The following is a 25,900-nucleotide window of genomic DNA, read 5'->3' on the forward strand; positions in this document are numbered from 1 at the left end:
CTCCTCCTCCATTCCCCGCCCCCCCCCCAAACAACTTTCAAACTAAATGAGATCATTTGACTCTTTCTGAGTATGATCAAATAATGGGCTAACATGCAGAAGCATAATTCTGTAAGAAGAATGAGCCCTGTGCATCTTATTTTAATCAGAGATGATAGTGAGACTGACTAGGCTTTTATAGAAGTGGATTAAATCACTGCTGTTTGGCCAAGCAATGTGAGAATTCCTATCTCTGGGCTGCTGGCAACTTAATGAACTGTGGTGATGTTGATTCAGTTAACCTGTAGGAGAATGAACGGTTTGCAGTGACCTTTCATAACATCCTCAAATGTAAATCCTTAGAGTAGCACTGATAGTAGGTTTTTTGTTTTTTGTTTTTAATGAGTTATTTGTTACAGTAAAAAGCAAAGAGCAGTATTACATATAGCTTGCAGTGTTTAGGAAAGTGTATGTGACACGACTTTATTCAATTTTATATAAGATTTGATATCAATCAGAAAATGTTTTTTCTTCCTGATGTAAAATTATAGCAATTTCAGTTTAGAACTATATAGTTAATCAAATGAGAATCTTATTCTTTCTCCTTCGTCCTGAGGTCAAGAGCAGAGAAGAAATGGAGTAAAAACAGTGATAACTCCAGCTCTTTGGCCTCTTCAATAATAAACTAATTCCAATATGTTTCGTATTAGAGAGGTGTATCTATTGTAATAGGAGCAGCTGAAAATAACCAAGCATAGGTCAAAGGCTCCATCGCACCTTATTTCCCAATTAGTATGATATGCTAAGTTTTCTCTGCAATGTTCGTGGCTAATAGCCGACAGATTTCTAACTTAGCCAGTGTGGACAGATGTATTTTTACATATTTATTAGCATGCTGATTATGCTAATAGCGTACTTGAGAACTCAGGGATACAGCTAGATCTAGTTACATGATATTTGCACAATCCAGTAAAACGAGCAGTTGAGACTAAGTCTCTATGGACCAGTGACTTGGGAGAGAAGCTTTTCAGAAAAGCAACATATGCCTGTTTGAGATCTTTCTCCTCCTCAAAGCAAATCAATAGTTCATCAGAGTAATTGGCTCCAAAATTTTTTCTGAAACACTAATGCATTAAATTTAATGTACGAGAATCTACTCTGTTGAATAGACAGAACATCATTCTTGGGCATATTCTTGCTTAAAGTTACTTTTGCATTTTCCAAGGGTCCTAAGCATCAGTATGAACAAAAAGGAATAAATCTTTCCATGCCACAATGCTTTTTTCCTGACTGGCTACTGTAGCCACAGATTTATATACAGTTTTCACTCTGAAATATTTAGTGAGAGAAACTGTAACACTGAATGCCAGCGTTGTACACAAAGGAGTCCATCTAGGAAGATGCACTCACCCTAAAGAGTGAAGCAAGTGCAAGAATGTTAACAGTAGAAATTGGGATGGAGTTACCTAGTAGTAGGGCTGAGTTATCATGATTTCAGACCTATCTGACTACTTCAAGGGTTTGGTATGTCAAATAGATGCACTAAGCCATGGCCTAATAAAAAACCGGAGAAAATGCCTCTAGAAGGTAAACTTAACAGAGGAGATTTGGTAGAAAGGATGATAATTCAGAAGTCAGTGAGCTCTGAATGATACCTTGTAAAGGGTAATGGTCATTGTAGGACAGAATTAAAGAGAAATTTCTCTCAGGATCATCTCCTATCAGCAAGATAGAGATTTACTTTAAATGAGGGAACTCGGGACAGAGGAAGATCTGGTCATAGCCTCCTAGCCATGTTTCCATCAGGCATATAAGTCACAAAAAGGAGAGGAGGTGATGTTTTCTTTCTGGTCAGCAAGTAATCTGTGCACAGCTAAAAAGTGTTATTTTGTGTACCAGTGAACTTGTTGATCACATCTGTCACAGAAGCGACCAGCTTCCTATTCTGACCTTTTTTTTTTTTTTTAAGCATAGCTATTTGATTCTAAAAGCAATAATGGAAACACCAGAATATTAGCAGTTAATTGTTGTTCCTTATAACCTCGAGGACAAGGTAGGAATCAAACATTGTAGCATGCTTCTGGATATGGCTTGGGTTTGGTATAGATTTGTCGAACACAAATTGCCAAGCCCTCCAGGTCTCAGTATTACAGTTTATTTGGAACAATGTTAGCAGTCTGAAATCTGTTACCTCGCTCTTCAGCTCTGAACACAGTAATTAGATGCTGCAGGAAAGAGCCTTTTCTGAAGCACCTCTGTCAAGCTAAATAGCTAAAATGGCCATTGTGCAGTAGCTAATTGAAACTGCTTTCCCCATAGAACTTGAGCCTTGTTACACGATCTGATGCATCTCCTATTCTAACTCAGAAGGTGTTATATAGTCCTTTTAATGTTTGCTGACAAGGTATCACAGTTGAATATTCCTAACAGTGGTTCAGTGCTTCTGCATTTTCACGAGCACACTTAGTACTGTGGGGTACTGGGGAAATTGCAGAAGTGTGAAAGGGTTTTTTTGTTTGTTTTTAACTTCAGTATTCTAGCATGAATCTTGGACTGGAAGAGGCTGTCTGGGCTATTGAGTACAGGAGTGGGCGGGTGGTGAGGGCAATGGGCACCAGGGGGTAGTAGGGAACACAGGTGGGGAGAAGGAGGGTGGTGAGGCCACCTGCCTCCCCCCCCTTGTTTGCTTTTGATGCTGCAGCAATGGTAGTGTTGGGGGAAGGGAGAGAATGAATATAAGATGACCCTCCAGTGATTAGATTCTACGTGGAAAAATCACTAATATAAAGTTTTCCATGTATAAAATCTTATTATTGAGAGTTTATCTTAAATCAAAGTAATGTTAGATTCAGGTAAATGTGGTATGTTTTCCAAGCAGTATGCTTAACTTAGCAGACTGTTTTGTAAAATTCCTGAAAAGGTTTTGACTCCTTACTGGTTTTAGGTAGAGGATTGTTGAACAATTATGAGAAGAAAATTTACATGGACATTTTGCATTGAAAATAAAATTAAACTGTTTTGGCTACCTGAAAAGCATTCTGGGCCTGTTACCAATGATCTTCAGAAACTTATTAACCACGTACTTATGTCTGTCTCAAATACAGTAGTGAAAAGGTTCTAAGGTTACTGCTGGAATTTAGTTTTAACAACTTTTTAAAGCTTGTGTAGGGAGAGGATCCACTTGTAGTCAACTGTTGATCCTCTGGATCCGGGGTTTTCAGCCTTTTTTTAATACATGTACCCCTGGCAGCCAAGGGGGGAAGGAGTTGTGGTGGGTGGCTGGACATGCAGGGGACATGTGGCCAAATGCGGAGCAGCGGTGTGGGGTGGTGGACGGTGGTGGCAAGTGCCACCGTGTGCGAGCCTGACTGGCCGGGTGGTGCCTGTGCAGCCTGCAGAGGGGCGCCACTGCCCTTGCCTTGCCCTGGCCCTGCTCCTGGGAGGCAGCAGTGCAGGATGGTGGGTGGCAACGCTCTGTCCCCGCCTGCCTGTGCATATCCCTGGCTGACAACCCCTGCTCTGGATCATGGTGTATACGTGTGGTTTAGTCAGATGCCTGATGAATTTGTAGGTAACTAGCCCAATTTGAGAGCTACACAGTTCGTTACAAGTTTCGCAGATCCATATATTGCCTGAGTTGGAGTCGAAGTTTACAGCATGCTGTTTCCTTCTTTTTCACTCTGCTTCCATCCTCAGGATCAAAGCTGCTGCACGTTAAGCTGCACCCAGTGCCACATGTTCCCACTAGATTGGACAGGATTCTGTGTGCTCCTCCCAGCTTTCTCAGTTGATGTTGAATGATTTCATATCTCTTCCATAGACTGGGTTACCCTGCTTTCTAGAGTTATCTTGAATCTTGCGATACAAAATCTTCTTGGGGATACAGTCTCCTCCCGTTCTCCTGACACACATGATCCATTGCAACTTCCTTCTCTTGATAGTATAGTGGTTTCTAAGTGTTTCAGCCCTGCATGCTCCAGTAGCTCTGTGTTTTGGTATTCTGTCTTGTGTCTTTATTTTCAGGATCTTATGCAGGCATTTTGTGTGGAAGCTGTTCAGTCTCTTGATGTGCCTAGCATATGTAGTCCATGTTTATGAACCATAAAGCAGGAATAATAGCACCTAAGTCTTGTAGATCTGCATCTTCACCTTAGCTCAGGGATTTTCAACCTTTCTGGGTCTGTATACCCCTGGTGGCCAGTCAAGGAAGGAGGAGTCCCCCGGCAGTTGATCAGCGAGTGTGCTGGTGGCAGCGCCTGCTGAGGCCATCCCAAGTACCTCCAAGGGTACGTGTACCCCTGGTTGAAAACGCCTGCCTTAGCTGATAGCTTGCTGTTATTCCATGCACATTTCTGCAATAACCTGAAATTCTTAGCTGCTTTTCTGATTTTGTTCAGTCTGAAGGTTCAGATTCCTTCAGACCCCAAGTAGCAAAGCTGTCAACGACACCAAGAGGTTTATCCTCCAAAGTCGCATCAAGTATTGGTTCTTTCACCCCTTGATATGTGATCACAATCTTAAGGCTAGTTGCCACCCCAAAGCTCTTGCATGACTCACAAAATGTGTCCAAGACATTTTGCAGAGAATATTCACTGAGACTAACCAAGACCACCTCATCCACAAACAGGAAGTCTCTTGGTACCATTTCTTTCACCTTGGTTTTTTCTCTCTAAATTGTGCGATGTTAAACAAGCCTCCATCTAGTCTGGTTAGAAGATAAATGCCTTCATTGTTTTCCTTGAGTGCATGAAGCAGCAGGAATAAAAGTAGATGTTAAAAAGCACAGGGGCTAAGATGAACCCGTTTCATCCAGTTGCTGACATCAGAGGCATCTGATTCTTCACTTTCATACGCTACAGTTGCCTTCATACCTTGACAACCCAGTTTCTTCAGAACAGTAAGACAGCCCTGGCTATTGACTATATTGAAGGTATTTGTTTTTTCTCTACACTTCTCTTGCAGTTCCAGGATAGATTCTTTCATTTAGTCCTAGAGATTGCAGCCTAGGAAGCATGATGCAAGTGACAACTTTTCTGACCATGTTCAACAGGGAGATAACTTTATAGTTGTCACAGTCACTTCTCTCTATTTTGTTTTTGTATAATTGTGCAAACCAAGCATCTTTGAAATCTTCTGGTACCACTTCCTCTTTCAAGAGAGCAATATAACTTCATGAAGCTTTCAGAGTGATTTGCCATCAGTGCATTTTGTAGATTTCAGCAGGCAAGCAGCTGTTGCCAGATGCCTTTTCCCCAGGAATTGATTTAGTGGCTCTTTAGAAATTTTCTAATATAGGCTTGTTGTTCAAATCTGCCATAACTTCTAACTGTGGTAATCCTTTGAGTTCTTCGCGTTTGATTTGAGTCGCACTGGAGTATAGAATTTCATAGTGTTCAGTCCTGTGCTGGAGTCTGTTTATCAGTAATGACATTTCTGTTTAACTCTTTCAGCAAAACTGTTTGTTTTCTTTTTGACTGGACCAGTTGCTCATTTGATGCCTTCGTACGTTCCACAGCTATTGTCTGCATCACTAAAGGATCCGCTAACATGTTCAGAATTACTAGACTTACTATGTCATGGTAGACCCTTATAGTTAAGATTCAGTTTTTATCCCTTTGCATATCTCCATTATTGTTGTCCTCTAACCACAATTTTACTTTCCCTGAAGTCCCAGAATACCTAAATTTTGTGGAGTGTAATAGGACCCTTGTTCTATCCTGGTAGGAAACATGTGGGTGGGAAATGCAAACAATTCTGTATTAAATATAATTGATAGCTTTATAAACAAATACCTTCTTTTAGTACTGGTTTATGATGCTAGACATCAGTAGTTCTCAATTTTTTTTGTACCAGGGCCCATTTGTAAACATTGGCCAGTCCAGACCATTTATTCATGACTCTTTCATATATTCTTGTGACTCACTTTTTGGATTGTGACCCATGTGTTGAGAAACACTGCACTAGATAACACACAACTTCCTGCTGATATGAAGAGGAGGTTAACAATCAGAAAATAAGAATTTTGAGAAGACAGTGAGGGTAATGACATAAAAATAGAAAAGCTTTGCTAAATTGGTTCTTCAGTTCTTCCTCCTCCTATGTGTTATCTGCAAAGATTTAAGAATAGCACTTATCAAAACTAATACTTATAGCAAAGGACAGTTATTGTTTGTATTGTACCAATTATTTTTACCTTTAATGTGATGAAACATGAACTATATATTGACTTTTTTTTTTAACAACTTTATTTTCTTAGCACTTGATTTGCTGGATAGAATGTTAACCTTTAATCCTCATAAGAGGATTGAAGTGGAGCAAGCTTTGGCCCATCCCTACCTGGAACAGTATTACGATCCAAGTGATGAGGTAAAGGATTTTTTTTTAAATGTAAATATTGCAGAGGATAGTATAAAATCCTTAAGGAAAAGGAAGTCTTCTAAGGAAATGTTTGTATAGTTCTTTCTGAATTGGAAAACCTGAGCTGTAAATTATGAATTTACCCTGCTAATTGGTTAAAACCTCTGTATCAGTGTGTGTATGTGGTGCATGTATACGTTTGTATTTGCATATATGTAATGTTTATGTGTAAATATGTACTATATGGTACATACGACACAGTTTTAAAGAACTGAGCAGATATAAATATTTCAGGTTCTTTAAAACTGTTCCTTCTAGGCATCTAAGTATGGGAGAAGGAGTTTAACTTTGGGAGTGCAAGTTTAAAAGACATGTTTAAAAGTCCTTAAATAATATATTTCACTAGTAAAGCATCAGATAGTAAAGGACTAACTAAACTGGGTAGCCAAACCTATTGTAATAAACCAAGTTATTCCTCAGCTAAACATTTGTATTATGCGGGTGTTTGAATACAACTGTAGGAACAGTGGGTCTGAATAGACAGCTAAATACTCTGATGTTATGATTTAATAAGATGCATGCAAGTTGAAGTTAAATTTGCCCCTTCTAGAAAGCATCTGTACTTTCTATCTAAACAGCAGTTTTTAAAAGCAGCAAAAGGATTATTAAACTTTTTTTATAATTACTTTATTAGTCTTTTATGACTGCGTTACTGGATAGTCATAAGGGTGCCATGCTTAGTATATTTTTATATCTTGCTGTTTATGGAAGCAAAGCTTGCTAGTAGTCGCTGGAATGTGGTATTGTTAATTTTTTATTATGAAAAATCTACAGTAAAAGCTCTGTTATCCAGTATCCCCCAGGAATGGGGGATGCCGGTTAATGAAATACGCACTGTCTGGTGCACTGTGCCAGGGAATGGGTGGGGGAGGCCGCGCAAGCTGCTTTGCCCTGGGCCGTGGGCCAAAAAAATGGCAAAGAAAAACTCAGCTTGCAGCAACGAGACGAGAAGTCTCCCAGAAGTGGTACTTCCAGTTTCGCTTTTGCTGCATCACTTGGATCCTGGTAGATAGTTTTCCAGCTAATAAAGTGCCCATTAACTTTTTACTGCACCTTTTACTGTATTTAACTTCTCTTCTGAGTTTGAAATGTACATTTGCCAATGTTCAAAAAGTTTGAATAAGTTTACTTAACTCTTTACAAATCTTGTTTCGTTTAAATGATCAGTTTTCAATTACTTTTGTTCTATATATTTTTTTTAGCTGTGCTTATAACATTCTGTAGGTACATTACAAAAACATTGGGCATACAGATATGGGGAAAGCCTTTTTTAAGGCTTAACTTTACTCTGAGCTCCATTCTGTAAGGTGCCTGGCAGATGTTGCATTTATTGCATGATTAAAACAGGGCTCCTGTTAAGATTTAGAATTGGAAAATTAAGGTTGGAAGGGATCTCGGGAGACTATTTAGTTCAACCCCCTGCTCCTAACTATATCATCCCAGCCAAGGCTTTGTCTAGCCAGCTCTTAAAAACGTCCAAGGATGAAGAGTCCACAGCTCTTCTTGGATACCTGTTTCAGTGCTTTATTTACTGTCCTTTAGAGAGGTTAGATTTTGGGGAAAAAAACTGACTTCCCTTGATGCAACTTGAGACCATTTCTCCTTGTTCTGTCATCTGCCACCACTGAGAACAGTGCCTTTAATCTCAGTCTTGGCATAAGACTATTCTGGTAACATTTTGATCAAATTTATTCAGTTTTGTTGAAGAAGGGGAAAATAGAAGTCAAACTTAAGATTATAATGGACAGTTACCTTAATTTATAACATGTAGATAAGTATTTCTCTGCAACATTTTTTGAGGTATTTGCTTTATGAGCCTTGACTCTACCTGAATATTTTAACATGATCTAAGTTGGAGAAGCTATTCAAGGAGCTGTTTAAAATTTGCCAGAAAAGATTATGAACTCGAAAAAAGATAAAGGGACAACCCATTGTGCTGGCCACTTCAAACTTTGTCCTTTTGGCGAACAACACACATAACTATCAGTCAGGTTCTCATTCACAAAATACGTAAAGCCTAGAAAAATATGACTTAACATTTAAAAATTACTAACTTCTCCTTCATCTTATTAAGCCTGTAGCTGAAGCACCCTTCAAGTTTGACATGGAGTTGGATGACTTGCCGAAAGAGAAGCTGAAAGAACTGATTTTTGAGGAAACTGCTAGATTCCAGCCAGGATATCGATCTTAAATTGTGCATAGGTACATAAAGCCATGATCATAATGAATCGTGTTCCTTTTTTTTAAAATGAGTTAAAAAAAAAATACTTTAACATAACTTTCATTTATGCAAAAATGTAGTTTGTCATTTTATTTAGTATAGTTAAGTAATCCTTTTAAACATAGATTCTGCTTTCTGAGTGCTGAATTGACCTTGCTCATAATTTCTTAGAGAAATGGATTTAACTTTTCTCTGTAGTGTTTAAATTGCCCATAAAATTCCAAGCAGTTCTTAATGTGCTTTTTTTATTTAATTTACAGATTACATCTAAAGAGTGACAGTAAAATTTAATAGGTACTTGCCAAAAGCTGTGGAAACAGCTTGGTATCAGAATATCTCTTAAATTGACTGAGATCATATGAATTTATTAGAAAGCCCTTTTTATTTTAAAATAAATCACATTGCAAGAGAAGAACACAGTTAAGAGAGAAAATCCATCAGTGTAAAACAACTGCTTCTAATAGTAGCCATTTAAGTTATTTTGAGTGTTTCCAAAATAGGTACTTGAGTGCCTAATCATGCATTAAAATGTTTTCATATTTTAGTTTTGTTTTAATGACTTTTACACCATCTTCATTTAGAGTAATGAGTTTCAAATACTCCTGTACGTATATTCATCTGAAAAAAAAACAACCCATAAAACTGAAACTTGCAGAAATAATCTAAAATCATGTGGAACTTCTTTAAATGTTTTGTCCACACCTGTCTCCATATTTCATAACTTGCACATAATCCTTATTATCTACAATAATCTTCCGTTGATGTAGTTCATACCATTTTTTAGGTACTCTGACATTTGGAAATATCAGCAAGCTTCCTCAGAGTTATTCAAATAGCATTTCATACTAATAGTTTAAAAGCAGAGAAGGGGCAGTTAGCTATGTTAGACTGAAGTCAGGGTAAAGATTCATCATATAGACCAACTGAATTGGAGATGCATAAGTTTTTGTGAGCAAGAGATGTATAAGCTCAGCTCTTGTTCATGGAAGCTTATACATCTCTGACTCAGTTGATTGGGTGCATCTCTATCCTTCCTTTTGCCTGGTAGGTTAAAACAGGGGTCTGCAAGATGTTGGCCAGGGCCTGGATCCTAGCCTACAGAGGAGTAGCTTCAGCAATAGGGGGCTTTGGCTGCAGGCATTCTTACCATATTGTCATATGAATGCACCTCTGACTGTGGGGGATGTAATTCCAACTCGCAGGCAAAAAAGGGTTACTAGTCCTTAGTTTAAAGCAGGCTTGTCCAACATACGGCCTACAGGCCACCATGCAGCCCTCTAAGCTGTTTTCTGAGGCCCAAGGTGCTGCGATGGGAAACGAAAGTTAACCCTGTACTTTCGTTTCGAGGGGGGTGATGTGATACCGCTTCCTGTAGGGTCTTTGAATATGGCTCACATGCCCACTGGGTGATTAAAAAGTTCGTGATCCGGCCCCACACTCAAAAAGGTTGGACACCCCTGGTTTAAAGTATTGCTAAATAGTTCACTGAGTGAGGGTTTAGTTCCTTTTTATAGGAAAAGAAGTGACAGAAAAATTTACCCTGCATCACACATTTGAAGATGTTCCAGACAGTTGGTTTGTTTTTTGCGGTCTGTTTAATTTAGCTTAACTCAGTATGGTTTTCCAGCTGTCCATTACAACTGGTATCCTTTCTGGCAGTCTCAGCAAAACAACCTATTTACTGAGCCTACACACCAGGGGACAGCAGTGTTTTTGGGCAGAGTGCCAAAAACACCCTCAACCTCAACTCATAGGATGTTGGTGTGCCAGGGCAGACAGTGGGGGAGCCATGAGTTGCCCAATTCTTGTTACAGCAGCAAGGCCCAACCCCTTCCCTGCCATCCACCCCTGCCATCCACTATTCATATCTCAAGAGAGTCTCTACAGGTTGAGGTTAAGTAAGTTAGCACAAGAGTGCATGGAAACTTTATTGGTCTGCCACAACCAGTGCTCTATCTGCACTGAAAATAGGATTTCAATTTCCAGGGTGGTGATCCAGTTCATGAACGCTAAATTCACAACAACAACAAAAATTAAGTCAGTGAAGAGACTTGTGGAAATATAGACTGTTATGGTCAAACCAAGGTAACTTCCTCCACAGTCACCAGCTTGAATATTCAGTTACGTGATATGAAATTTACAGCAGTTAATATTGAAATCTGTTCTTTTAACGTTGACTTTTTTTCACTGTATTTACATGGTTAGCATCTAAATTTTTAACAGTAGACTGAACAGGATGCAACTCCTACCATGAAAACCAGGTATCAACACCAGGAAAATTTTAGATTTATGGTACCAAGATGGTGTCATACTCCCATTTCTGTTACTAGCTGTCAGAGAAGGAGTCTGTAACTCGCAATACATATCTGTGCTTCTATAGAAAGAATTGAATTAAAATATTTTCTCATAGGGAAACAAATTAAAAAATCAAAAACTTTATCTTGCTGAGGTTTGCAGCCAACTTGTTGGCTTTACACTTTGCATAAACAAAATGGCTAGTTTCTGAAGGCTGTCTATGCGAAGTGCACTGAAATATAACAGTATTGAGACAAAATGGGAAATCCAGACAGTGGAATGATGTTAATTAAGCAGCTCGGAGGAAAATTGTAAAACGAGCACCAGTGTCAGCTGCTGAGGTCTCTAGCTGTGAGGAAACATCTGGTGGAAGACACCGCTAGTAGACCATCTCAAACTTGGGGAAAGAGGAGGAATGGTAGTGTTGTCAGAAGGAATACCTGTTTGGTGGACAGCAGTTTAATAATTCCTTAAACTTGGAAGAAATTGTTATTGCTCAAAACTAGCTACCTGAGAGAGTAGATCATTGAAAACTTGTCTTCACTATTAAACCTTATTATATTTGAACATAGTAGCAAAGAGTGAAGTTGGCTGACATAAAGCTGTTTTTAATTAGCTTGGTCTGATACACCTGGGGTAGTCAGTTGTACTAAGAATAATAATCAACTGGTCAACCTCTCACAATTATTTGAATATTATATTTTGAATGTGAAGGCCAGTCCTCAGTAATTGAATTAAACTGCATAGTAATACTCTGTTCCCTTGGATATTTTTTTGAAGTTGTCTCCTTCAGAGGAGCAAGGGTACTTCCAGCTAGATGTAGTTTCCCACTTTTAAGTTTATTGCCAGTCTTAACATGAAATTGCTTGTTTTGTAGTACATGTTGGAGCCAGCAAAGGCAGGTGGTTCACTTTTTGCTTCCTTTTCAATAAGTCTGCTGAAAAGTGATAACAGTGGTTCAATATAATTTTGTGAATCTAGTGCTGTTGTTATCTGTGTAGCTTTGATTTGAGTCTCAAGTTTCTCTCCTTGAGATTCAAAACTTCTGGCCTGAATCTGGACCCTAATGTTGACATGCTGAGTGAAAGTAGCTGAAATTCTTATATCCCCAAGAAAATTAACTTCAGAGTATTTAGTTATTCAAAAGCAAAGCTGCTTCCTGTGTAGTGGCAGAGTCAGCTGATGACATCTCTATATGTGACATTTTTGAGGAAGGTTATATGCAGAGGATCATCCAGCAAGTGCTAAGACAATCCACCAAGGCAATAACTAGTGGAACAGATTACATGGACATGTAGTTTGGTTGTGCAGTGTCCCCAGCTTACTAGAATCACATCTGCCAGAGCACTTTTAATTCTAATAAGTGGTGGCAAAGTAAAAAGCCCTTGCAGACACTCACTGCACATGCTCTGTAGATGCAGGTTATTGTACATCAGTCTAGCTATACAGCAGTGCCAGACTGGTGTAGGCTTGATTCTTAATTGCCAGAGGGTAAGGAAGGTTGTATTTATAATGTATTTTCAGATTCTTATGTTAATAAGTGGCTGATTCTATTAACCAAGATGAGAAGCAGAAAATACTTGTAGTATATGGCTCTTGGCATTTGTTTTTTTAAGTTGTTTTAATGCTAATATGCAGCTGATTTTTATATTGGGTAGCATTCTTCTACCTAGTGGACACTGTAGATACGTTTAACCTAGTATTGCAGAGCTATTTAGCATCACTAGTTGACTTACATTTTAAGGTGGGGTGGACAATTATTTGGGCTGGAGGGCTACTTAGGGAGTTTCGGTGAGCTGTTATGGAGGGGAATGAGGGGGGCAGTGGGTGCTGACCTGGCCCACGACAGCTCACTAAAACTCCCTAAGTGGCCCCCAAGCCCAAATACTTGCTCACCCCTGCCCCAAGTCCTTGGCATGCAGCCAGTTCAGGCAGGACTTGCACCCATGTGGCCCAAGGCAGCATGCAAGAACACAGTGTGAGACCAGCCTGGCTAGGCCACATGCTGGGGAGGAGGGGTGCAGGCAGAACAGGGCCAGGAGCTGCAGGTTATCTGGGCCAGGCCTGTGTTGCACTGTTTTCCCCCACTTCTCCCTGCACCCCCCTCCCCTGCCCTGAGTCCTCAGCATGTGGCTGGGCCAGACCATTGCTACGCTGGGTTCCCATGTGCTACTTCAGGCCACATGAGTACAGCTGGCATGACAAGCATATCGGAACACGGTGCCACACTGTGTTAGTGATGCCTCTGTCCCTACCAGGCTCCAGTCTAGGAGAGCCTAGATAACCTGCACCAGTTCCCTCACCAGTGGAGAGAACTTTACTTGAGCTTCAGCTTGCTGGGGATCAAGCTGTATGGTCTGCAAATGGCTACAGTGTTATAGCTGTGGGCAGAAACCTGGCCAGGAGCCCAGTGCCCCCCACCTTGGAGCATACACTGGAGGCTAGGAGGCAGGCCAGGCCAGGCTAGGTGAAGAGAGAAGGGTGAGAGGCACTGAAATCCAGGGCAGCTGGGGTTGGATACAGTTCTCCTTCAGAGGAGCAGCACTGGGTTGGATAGAATCATTTGACAGGCTGAGTCCAGCCTGTGGGCCATATTATGCCCACCCCTGTCTTAAGGACGGGTTTCTGTCCAGTTTCTTCCACATCCTGTTTTAGGACCGCTAATCAGATTCCAGCAGTCTGGATTGATGCATCTTTTTTTTTTATTCACCTGGGAAATCCCTCTGGTGTGTTTTGGTTTGTTGCTGATGGATAGCAAGTTAGCTTAACACCAGTACTTCTGAAAACTTGCTCCTTGAGCTACTCTGAATATCAGGAAAGCTTCAGTAGAACGTGGGAGAAATAGGTGGGATTTAGCGATCTTGCAAACATTGGTGTTGCTGCCTTTGAATCTTATGGGGAGCTGCAAGCTGTCAGTCTAAACTGATTCCTGAGGTGCAGAAATATGAATAACTTTTCAATTAAAATTTGCTAAAAATGCCTTCGTTAAAACCTGTTCTTTGCTCTTTTTTTTGTAGGACAAGGACTTAAAGGACTGGGCATGCTCAAACGTTGCTGTTCCTCTTCCCAGTTCTTTATCCTTGGTCATGTCTTGTGGCCTATCTCAGCTTATCCACTAACTCCTTTGAGCCATTCAGGAGGGCAGTTTCTGGTAGTTTTGGCTTTTTATGCTTTCAGTGAGTTTTTAAGCCTGAAGAACTGTTGTTGACACTCCTATGCGTAATACCCATTGTTGACCTGTTGCAGTGCTGTACTATAAGTGCACCTACTGCTGATCACATTTAACTGCTTGCTTTCTGATTTGAAAGATGCAGTAGTTCCTTTCACTATTGGATTATTAACCAAGCAGATAACTCATAAACCCATAAGAAGTTTACACCATGAACTGTGTTTTTCTGATTTTACTGAAGTCGCTGACATTTTTTAGGGAAAGCTATTATTCAGGGCACTTTAAGTCAGTGACATCCCAGATGTTTTTGCACTTGTCCTTTAAACATTAACAGTTTACTCACAATAAGGATTTACGTAAATATATACCAGTGTGCTACAGATTGCAGCATAGGTCATGTTCACATTAATCTTGCTTATGCACTTGTTTAAGTGTCTTATGCTGCCTACAACATTTTATGTACAGCATATAATGGATATGTAGGAACCCAGCTTAACAGAATTCATCTACTCATCTAGGACATTTTCCCCATTTGTTGGGGGGGGGGGAGGGGAAATCCTACACGTCCTGCCCCTCCCTCCTAACATTTCTAAAAGATCATTGCTACTTTGACCATTTTGGAGTTACAGTACTTCCAAAGTTCATACTCTATGTAGTGTTTACAAGATTTATGCAAAAAGAATGAGTGGCAGCTCACAGACTTGGAGTTTTTCACTGTGTGGTGAAAGATCAACAAAGAACACAATGACATCATTACTTAATTGTGAATGCCTTACTCTGAGAGACGGTATGCATTAGTAAGCAGAGAAACCAAAATGTGATGTTACTAAACTCAGTCTACCTACTATATACCAATGAAACACTTCAAATGAGGATGGTTTAGTTTTTATAATACCTGAATTGAATCACTAACCTTCAGGGTTTTTGCAGAGAGGAACACTGCATCTTTAAATAAGAAAGTTTGGATTTACTTTTGCTCCTACAGCATGTCAGCCTCTCAAGTTCATTTCTTGCAACTTACACTGTAGTGATTTGTAATCAAGTCTCCATGAGCTCGTGACATGAAATACTGTTCTGTAGTCAAGTACTATCAAACTTTTCTGATAATGCTGAGTTAGGACAACCAAACAAAGCTAGCACTAAATCATGTTTAAAACTGTATACCTTTAATGATCTTTTCAAGTATTTGTTACTGAAATTGTATAATGTGGAGTTTACTAGGTGTTATGTTCCAGTGCAGTGCCTCCTTTTCTTTCCCCACTGCTCTCTGTGGTGAGAAATTTGCCTTGTTTAAAATAATTACTGTGCCCTCGCATGACTGTTAAAGCTTTCTGTGCAAAGATGATTGTCTAAGTGCCACATGCCTATGATTGAAAAAAAAAAAATCTATTGTTACCTCTGAGTTGTGTTCAACTGAAATGCTATTCAACAAATAACTTAGGAAAATAGTTCTATTTTTAGCTTTTTTCATATCTCTGCTGTCTTTTTCTCATTTTATTTTGGCAGCAGTGAAGAATGGATTGTATAAAGACTGCCTGCTAATATGAACAAAATGCACTTGTAATTCATGGAAATAAATTTAAATCTTATATCTTCACATTAACGTTAAAAATTAGTTTTTGGTTTCCTCTTGAATAATGTGTTTGAATGGAAATCAGGTTCAGTTTGCTACTGTAGTTAGTATACAAGGATGCTTGCTGGCTAATTATCCCAGGCTTCCTCATAGTACTTCTTAGTCTGCTTTTCAAGGAAATTTAGAAAGCCATTACCTTAAACTCTCAGTACATAAGGGTGCTTACAGGATATAAAGTTCTAAAATTTTTTTCTTTATTTATAGTTTGTGTTAGCCTGCCAAAACTAATTTTTAATAAATAAGTGTTAATTCTTAAAGGGCATTTTCTATTGGGAAGATCCTGTGGTCCCATGAATGTTTGTTACACAGAACATACATTAAGAACATTCTCAAAACACTGCACGGGTGATGGTTGGATTGTGGTATAGTACCTATGCTAACAACTTTTTCTACAATACTGCACTTGACTGTTGATACTAGTGTAGAAATTTCTCTTTACTTTTCTACATATCATATCTTTACCAAAATGCTTCTCTCTCTGCTTTAAGAAGCTGAACTATTTCTAGATTCTCTGCCCCTGCATCATCGTGGTTACTACATGAATTAATTTAGCAAGAATAGAGAAGATGACTGTTACTGAAACTTAGTTTATAACAACTCAACTTTTAATTTATTAAGGAAGAGCTTTGGCAGCTCATTTCATGCTCCCCTTTCCCTGTTCATCTTTTGAATACTTGTTTTATTTGCTGGGGGGTGGTTTTTGCTCTTTCTGTGTTTGTTTTTTAAATGAACTAACTCTTGAATTAGCATCTCTTCTAAATGCGAAGCCGTGGGTTTGCTTTACTAACACCTGGTGCTTTGCAGCTTCTTTCTTCCTTAACCATCCTTGCTGAGTCAGACTGGCATGAAACCACTATCTGCATTCATCATGGTCTTTTCCTGCAATCATTAAATACTTTTGAGCTGAACTCATAGATGTTTGAACTGCAGAAGCATGACTTTTATCAGATTGGAGAATATTCAAAAGGAAGGTGCCTATAATAACATTGTGTTATGTGACTTTTTTTTTCCTAACTACATCTGATTTTATTTTTTAATGTGTGTATTATTTAGGTTATATTTCTGGAAATTCCCTTAGAGTAGCAGAGAACTGAAAGGTGCATTGTTTTGGATGTGACGTGTTTATTAATAGTATAAAGATTTTTTTGGTTATAAGGAATGTAAACAGATGACTGTCAAAAACATTCCAACCTTTATAGATAAAGAAAAATGCAAATATGCAAACCCTTAATACAAGAAAATTGTTTTGAGACTTTGGCAACATACTTCCTAAAAGTTTAATACACTACATGGGGTGAGCAGAGTAGTGCACTATTTGCTTTCAGGAGTTCACTATGATTACATAACTCAGCAGTGCCCAAATAAAACGGAGTCAAGTCTGGTTATTATCGGTTAACTGGGGAGAGGGATCTATTGTTGCTGCCCACCATAATATGCTACAATATATTTATACCATGTCAGAGGTGGTCTGCTGAGCAACTGTACCATAGATTGAAACTTTATTAATATATATTTGCTTATGTTAGTGTAGTTTATTTAGTGCATTAGTTATTGATATTTTTAAATTTTATTAATTGCTGTTACAGCTCAGTTATAGCTCAGTGATATGGTATAAATATATTCCCAGGTATACATGCAAATACAGACAACTCTGGTCCCTTGCATAGTACTTTTATATTTGTACAGCAATGTCTTCAAGCAATCCCAGATTTTAGGGAAAATATTTTTGTAAATGCAGTGGTTTAAAAAGTCTGAACAATCCTTTTACATAAGTTTTAAATTCATATGTGCTTTAAAATGGTTTAGTTAATTGAAATACAAGACACTAAATTAGTGAAAAGTGCACATTAGTAAAGTGAAGCATACAATGATTCTTGTAGCATGTGCTGTGATCAAAACTAAATAAAAAGTTGGGAAGAATTTAAAAGTTGGATTATATTTGTAAATCCAGAACAAATTTTTAAAGGTTGCAGCTGGTTTACTTACTATTGTTGCCTTTTCTTGTGTTGTATCAGTGTAGAGCACTCTTAAGAAAATACTCAAACTGCTTTGTATTTGCTTTGTACTGTTGGTGCCTTCTTAGTTATGTACCCCAAAAGTCCTGCATAGCTAATTTAGTTAATGGTAAGTTTAAAAGAAAAACATAAAGGAAAATTTTATAAAAATCATTTTCTGTATGTTCTTATTCATTATATTGTAACAATTAAACGTTTATATTGTGACAGATTCGTGATTTGGTTAATCTGTATAGAACAATTGTAAGTAGCAAAGGTTTATATTTCGTCTTAATTCTTCTGATGTTGTAAACGTATATGATTTTTTAATCAATTAACTGAATGTTCTGTTTTTCTGGCATCTGACTCTTGTAAAAACAAATGCAAAGAAAATCATTAAATTGTGTCCCTGTATTACCAAAAAAAGTATAGTACTGTGCATATATAGAATGACTGGAATTTCATGTGTTAAAAATAACTGCTGCTATCTTTTACAAAATGAATATACATTAGGTTATTACCCTCTGACTTCATTTTTTTTAAATGACATTCACTTGAATTATCTATTGAGAATTAACCAAAAGGTCTTTAAAAATAAAATACTGGCATCTGGTATTTCTCCTTGTATTATCCCTACCAAAATATTTAAGCATGATCAGATGAAATTATAATTAATGTGGCCATCCAAAAGCTTGATAAGTAAATTCCCTACTATTAAATTGACTTTTGCTTGTAGTTAATGAATTTTAAAAGGGTGTTAAAATATTGAGTATGTAATATGGCAGATAAATTCCTGTATGTCAGTCTAGCTGAGAATACTGTGGGTACTTTGAACACTTTTATGCCCAACTTTATTCTTTTGGCCAGAGAAAAAATGGTGGTGAGGAGTTTATTGCACTTTGGGTAGCATCTTGGGTTGCTAATAATTCAAGCTACCTTTTTAATTGCAAAAAAGATTCAAGGGTTTTTTTGTATTCCGAGCAGACCTCCATTAAGAACGGAGGTAAGCTTGTCATTCTGCTTGTGTCTGTGTGTGTGAGAGCAAGCTACTTAATTTCATGCCTACTCTAAACTTGCTTTCAGTCTCGTTAACTTATCTTAATCAGCCAAGTACAATGCACAGTATTTTTTTTTAATTCTGTTATTTGACAGTCACACTGTTCTAAAAAAATTACTAAAGCATTGTACTGGTACAAAATGAGCATTCTGCTTGTATAGTAATCTCGGTTCATTTTAATAGTGGCATTCCTGCAAGGGTAGCCACATCTCCAATTTGCTGTAACGCTGCTTAGTGTTCCACGAGTACTCTTCAGAATCCATGGACCGAAATTATGCACTCTGGGTCCAGGTTTGAAGGACATTGCTGGTGACAATGCAAGTAAGTTTGCATTTGTGTACTTTGGGAATCTAATAGCTGAATAAGTTGTTGTGGAGCTCAGCCCATGCCAAGAAATTGGGTTCCAGAATCCCAGCTGCCATTATAGATGTTTTAAAACTATACAGATTCTTGTGTTTTATAGTGAGCAGGATTAGATAGGAGATGGAGTTGTGCCCAACTAGAGAGAGAGCCTGAAGGTAATTCTCTGAAGTGACTTATTTCACTGCTTCTTTCAAGACCCTACAGATGTCACAATGACAGAATTTGATATTTTCCCAAGAGGCTTCAGAAATCATCATTGTTGTCATAGGCAGGTGCCTACTTCCTTGTTTTGCAGTTCCCTTTTGCTGTCCAGCTTTCCTCAGTCAGCAAACCGATTTTCCCCTCTAGAACATGCCTCAGTGAGAAATGTCAAGAAGAAGCCATCCTGTGCTATGTCACCACTAGGATTTTTATATCCAGGTAACTAACTTGGTCAGAGCTCTTGTAAAATCTACATCTTTCCCCAAGTGAAGATACTCATCATAAACAGAAGTTATTTTGGTTACTTGGATTACAGTGCATACTTCTATTGTTCTGTGGAGTCAGGCAGCAGGGATCCAGGGAACTAGATATAGAGTCCAGCTTTCAGCCAGGGAGTAAGAGGAACCTGAACAGTCAACTGGAAAAATGGGCATTCGGGAGATAGCACAACATCCAGAGTCTTTGGCAATGAGCAGCTGGAACCAGCCAGGAGCTTTCTACTTGCTGGCCTGCACTGTTTGTTCACAGCATCATGGGAATTGACCTCTTTGGAGAGTACAGTGAGAAGAACCACCTCCATGTCAAAATCATTCTCTAACATGTCAATAAGTATTTTCAAATTATTGAGCCACAACTGTTTGAATGGGTGCTGGGAGCACAGGAACTTCATGGTGATAGAACAAATAAATGTTTCCTGCGTACTTTTGGTTCTGTGGTACTATGTGGAATATAAAGAGTCTTGACTGCAATACTCCTGTAGGCAAAAGATGTTGGTTTCCAGGTTTGTCCCATACTTCTTACCTTCAATATCTTGCTGCTTTAATTGGGAATACATGATGATTTTCTTAACCCAATCAATGTTATACCAAAGCTGCTCTAAAGAGCGTTTGTGGTGGGAGTGAGGTGGGGGATGGAGGAGGAGCATATATCAACTTGAGCCTATTAATCTAGTTACTATTCATAGAATTGCCATCGCAGGTCCCTACTTAATATAGTCTTATGCTGCTCCTTAGGTTCTCAATGATTATTAAAACAGTAACCATCATTCCATACATGCATGTGCCCAAGCTACTCTGGGTATGGATAAACCTCCTTCCCTTTTAAAGCAGCTAAGAAGTATTAGCTGCTGCTCAGGAGTGCACAGCGGTTGTTACAATCTTTTCTAGCAGTACAGGTGAGCTAAACTGCCAAATCTTGACCATGCATGAAAGAGGTTTAAAGTCATAGCTGTTTTTGCTACACTATTGCTACAGAATCATGCAGGTGTAAGCAGTTATGATGCAGCTTATACCAGTTTCCTTAGGTATTGATTGCAGTTGTTAGGTTTCTGCTAAAACTTCTGTCCAAAGCTTGCAACTGGCTGCTCTCATTTTCTTTCCAGTTTCATAGTATTTTGGAGAAAAATCTTTCTTTTCCTATCATTTTAGTACCATTTCTGAGTCTTTTTGTTTCATTTTTGCTAAAACAGTAATGTAGTTGTGCTGTATAGTTTTATGCAGTTAAATAATAGATTATGGGTTTTTGCTTTTCTGTCTGAATAGAATCATCAGAGACAGCCAAAGAAGTGGCTGAGATTCAGGGATTCTGTACAGCTTTCTTCTAATTGTTCAGCAGAGCAGCAGCACTTTAGGGGTGTGATAGTCTTACAAGGCATTTCTCACAGGGTTGAAGAACAAACTCGGTTATCTGATGAGTTCTGATGGCTTGTCTTGGCATTTGATAAGATCAGTGTCTTTGTAAAAATCATGGAGTTGGTAGGTGTCTCGGTAGTCATTTGGTTCAGCCTGAGGCACAGATGCAGGATTGCCAGTTGTTAAGCCATCCCAGGCAGCTACCTGTTCAGCATCTTATACAGAAGAGTACATGTATTCTTTAGGCCGGTGGTCCTCGACCTTTTTACACTCAAACCATTCCACATGGGTGAGGAGGGGGTATGAGAAAATCCTTGAAAGTTTGGAGCTTTTGAGCGAAGCGATTTTAGATACTCTGGTCAACTGTCTGCAGGTTGTAGTAAGGCACTAGAATCCAAGACTGAACTTTTCTGTAGAGAAACAAACCTGGTGGGTGAAAAGGAATATTGGGAAGTTGTGATGCTTCAGCTTTGAACAGTCCTTCTCTTTATTTCTCCCACCCTTGCAGGATCACCGTTATTGGGAGGAAGTTTAGCTTCCAAAATTCTTAAAGGAGTTTCTTGAGTCCTCCAGCCTCCCAGTTGAAACTTGCCTCTTCCCATCTTTATAAACTAGTGTGTATACCCTGTGTATAATGGATAGCTTATCACCCATCCTATCCATGCTTATAACTACCACCTCATTATTCTTTCCATCTGCAGAAGAAATCTCTTCCTGCTTCTACAAAGTGTGCTAGTTTGACAAAGCAGTTTGTATATAGTCCTTGTGACTTCTCATCCCTCCATAAGCAAAATTAGTTATAAGGCCACATTTTTTTAGAAGATAGAGGGTGGAATATAGGCTGTTACATTCCCCAGTCTTCCAAGAAAGACACCCCCCTTGGCCTAAAACATCTCTAGATTCTTTTAATTTGAAAGATCTGATCAGTCAAAAGTCAGAGTTTTTTATTACAGTTGGCTGGCTAGTTATTCTCACTACTTCAGTCCAAGATATGTCCAGAGCCCTGCCAACAAGCCTATTATTGGGTTTAAACTTCCTCATGATACTAAGAAATGTGCTCTTGATAAAGAGGTGCAAATAGGAAAGCTCACAACATTGTGAATGATCCAGTAGTCCTACCTTTGTAAGTTAATGTGGCAGCTCTAGAGAAGTTCTAGTAAAATTGTATGTAATGTATTAAAAAACAGTTCCTACTAGTGCAGTTCTAGCTATCTAGCAATATATGTCTGTCAGTCATGACATGGTGCCAGCTAGGTGCTTTTTGCTTTAAAAAAAAACAAAACACAACACAACACATCTCTAAGCATTTGGTAGGAGACAGCGAGTGGAGTGGAACTGAGGGAAGGTTAGGGAGTGGGGGGGAAAGGGGGACAGGGTACTGTTGCCTCAGTGGTAGGATCTGCATCTAATGCCCACAGCTGAACTACATTATTCCAAGACTTGATAAATGGTTCGTTATGGGGATTTGCAGAACTCTGTAGCTAGACAGTTTTGCTTTTCTGAAACCATGGATTTTCCTGTGCTTCATACAACTTATTTTTTCTATATAGTGTTGAATTTTTTTCTGTGCTGCTGGGATAACCCATAAAGTTATCTTTTTTCTGTTTATTTTTGGGGATTCGTAACCTTTGAGATGGGATGCAATAAAAGATGGGATTTAGCCACCCATTCAAGCTTTGCAAAATGAGTAGCTGAAGTACTGTGGTTGAAAACCAACCTAATTTTCCTCCACCTGTGAGTCAAAACTGAAATAAGAGTTTGGAAAGAAAAAGAACAATTTGCAATCTGCTGGTGTGTGAAGAGATGCAAAAAAGCATAGATACTGAGCTGACACATAGTATAGTGGGCAGATCATAGATCTTGGAAGCTGATAAATTCTGAAATGTAATCCTAACTGCTCACAGAATCAGCTGTGTAGCAAGGAGCAAATCACCCAGCCTCCATTCCTCCCCTCTAAAATGTGGATCTATAGTACGAGTCTCAAATATACGGCCAGTCCTTTAAGCTGTAACTTACAGGACTGGCCTGTGTTACTGAAGAGAGGTAGCACAATTTCTGCCACTTCTAATGTTGGATTCTCCACAGTATAGCAGGATGCATGTAGTGCTGAACTTAAATACAGGACCCAAAAACTGATGATAGGAAAAACTACTGACTTATCTACCTGCAGTGCTTTTACAGGATCAGTGAAATATGTAGGCTTTTCTCTGCAGCCTGAAAAAATGGTTTGAAGATTTGGAGTGTAGGCCTTTTTTCTTGTATTTTAGGACATTAATAGCTTTTTCAAGAGAGGAACTATTTTCAACATGGATACTGATTTAAGACTAGAAATGGAGACTCCAAACAAATTGGATTTGAATAAGGGAGAATTAAAGAGTGGGACTAAAAACTCTTTAGTCCCTATTCTGTTTAATTGTTTTTAAACTGACTGTAACTTTAGTGACTGACAGTTTTGAGGAAGATGTGGTAGAAAAAACTTCTAATTCAGTTGCATCTTCAGCTGAAGTTTTAGGTAGCATTGTAAATTTTAAGGCCTCTAGTAACTTGACCAAAAAGGACCAAATCTGATACTCCTGATTATTACAATGGATTTTTAAATTTTCAAATTCTGCCTTCAACTGATTTAAAGAAAAAAAAGTTCTTCTATTTTACTTTGTCATAGGAAGTGAAAAACCTACTCTTTGCAGGCCATCTTCTTAAGCTTAAAAATGAGTGTTTTTGCTTTTAGAATAAGTGATGTTCTTTTCTGGCTTAGGTTTTCCAAAACCTAATGTAACTTTGGGGTCACAAGAAGTCCTAGATGACAAAGGGAAATTTGTCAAACATTTGTGATGGGGAATAAATATTGGTCATTACTTGATAGTTCTTTTATAGCCAGTCAGAACATATTTTCTGTCATTACAAATAGTGGTTTGGGGAGGGTGGTATTTTGGGGAATTGTACTGGATCATTTACAGTTGATTTGCTAACGCATTTGACTGCATATTCCTCCAGACATTGTGGTGACAGTAAGTGGTAAGGTACAAAAAACACCATCAAAATATATTCTGCATGCAGTCAATACTGAAAATAATAATTACTGCACAGGTTCTATTTTAAATGTTGCCTTTTTCATTGCTTGTTTTGTTGGTTGTCACCAATGCAAATTGTGTGGGTTTGACAGTAACTCCAGGTTGTTACAGCTCTGGGAAAAAATTCCCTGACTACTTATTTGTTTTGTTTTCAAGGAGCTGTGGCTGCTGCCCTTCAGTGTGGGTTAAGAAAGGACAAGGGTGGCTTCTGGTACTGTCTCTAAATTTTGTTTTTTCTTGATTTTTAGTGTCTTAAAGGAGCTACCAAACTAATGTGTTTTTGAAACTTTCTCTAGACCTGTGCATTGTTCATTTTTTAAAAAGTATCATGCCCTGGAGATTTACCAAGAAGGGTATATGTTCAAGGATTCTCCTTGTATGAAGCCCAACCTCCACCTCTGCGATGGGGGTATAGAATATTACAACTGATCTTGTTGGCTAGCCTTTTGCATTGAAACTGGAAGAGAATGCAGAGGAGATGCAGTGTGGCTGAGATCTGGCTCCAGTCCCGAGTCCTGAATTACCCTATGGGATCATCTGGTTGTAGTAGCTGTTTTATTTCATTGTTTAACACCCACACTTTTTTGTTTTTGAATCAATAAATTGTCCTTCCCATAAAATGACTGAGCATCACATTTCCGGCATACTCAGAACAACCCCTCCAGTACAGCATTTATTTAGCCGTGTAATTTGTATTTCTCCAAAATTGTGTAATACTATTCCTCCCCCCCCAGTCCCAGTAGTATTTCACCTGATTCTGGCCATGTAGCATGCAAGTCCCAGCTAAATTTTCTGTGTAGTGAGTAATGGTATCCTTTCTTTTCCCTTTAACCATGCTTGAGGGATGAAGAGAGACTTTCTTCAACACCATCATGCTACTACCACAAGTACTGAGTTCTATCATAATGAAAGGGTCATTTTATTTATTCTAGGAACTCTTAATGCAGTGGTTCTCAGTGGGAGCATCAAAGCACCCTGGAGTGCTGCAAGGTCCTTTTAAAGGTGCCTAACATCAGCAGTGATAGGTGTGCAAGTGTCTATACATAATTTGCACTTTAAACCCAGAGATTTCAAATAGGAATATAGTGTCAAACCATTTTGACTGGTAGTCTGAGATCTTTACAACAGACTTGCTCTGTTATGTTTTTGTGCTTAAAAAAACAAGTGAAAGCTAAGAGCTGACATTTTTCTAAGGCAGGTGGTACCTTGACTCTAATGAGTTGAAGATCCACTGTGTTAAAGTATGGAAACTGCTTCTCCTACACATTTGCCTTTAGCCTATCATTTCTCCCTGTTTGTAAAAGCATGAGAACATAATTTATGGAGGGTTACAGTTTTAATGTGCTAACCCCCATCATATTCATCTGCTTTGCCTCTTCCCTTCCATTCTTCCTAGGCACAAGTTTTTTCCTTCGTTTTTGTAGTACTTCAATTCCAAAGGTAGATTTGCAAATAAAATAGCTGTAGATAGATGTAGCAAAGTTGTCTGATGTTTTCCTGTCATAGCAGGAAAACAGGCTGCCTGGTTCTTTGCTGTATGCCTTTTTGCGAAGTTTACCTTGTGACAAGGGATCTAACAGTGAAGCATAAGAACTGTGCTCTTACAGGAAATCTGTGTTACCATAGCTTGTACAGCAATTCAGTTCCAGTAATAGATTTCAGACAGCTATCATGTTGAAAAACAATTACTTCTATCCAATAATTTTGTAACAATTTGCGAGAGGATGATGAAGCACATCAACACTCACGTCAACGCTGCCTGTCAGTATAGAAACACAGCCTGTCAGTATAACAACTACATTTTTATTTAAATGTCTTCAGCTTTCTGTATGGCAAGAAGAATATATTTCCAATTAATTTATGGATAAA

At 38.6% G+C, this 25,900-nt stretch overlaps 1 protein-coding gene across 1 annotated transcript in view; it reads left to right on the forward strand.

Annotated features, from left to right (window-relative positions):
* The window catches only part of MAPK1 (mitogen-activated protein kinase 1), a 55,990-nt gene extending 35,960 nt beyond the window's left edge, over positions 1-20,030 (forward strand). Inside the window, exons 7-9 of the mRNA XM_090062192.1 lie at positions 6,236-6,345; positions 8,471-8,598; positions 13,930-20,030. Coding sequence (XP_089918318.1) covers positions 6,236-6,345; positions 8,471-8,587 — 227 coding nt within the window. The 3' untranslated portion in view covers positions 8,588-8,598; positions 13,930-20,030. The remainder of the gene's footprint in view (positions 1-6,235; positions 6,346-8,470; positions 8,599-13,929) is intronic.
* The last annotated feature ends 5,870 nt before the right edge of the window (positions 20,031-25,900 follow it).

Source organism: Crocodylus siamensis, chromosome 9 (assembly GCF_052110815.1).
Source record: "Crocodylus siamensis isolate JL-2025a chromosome 9, ASM5211081v1, whole genome shotgun sequence".
Taxonomy (NCBI): domain Eukaryota; kingdom Metazoa; phylum Chordata; order Crocodylia; family Crocodylidae; genus Crocodylus; species Crocodylus siamensis.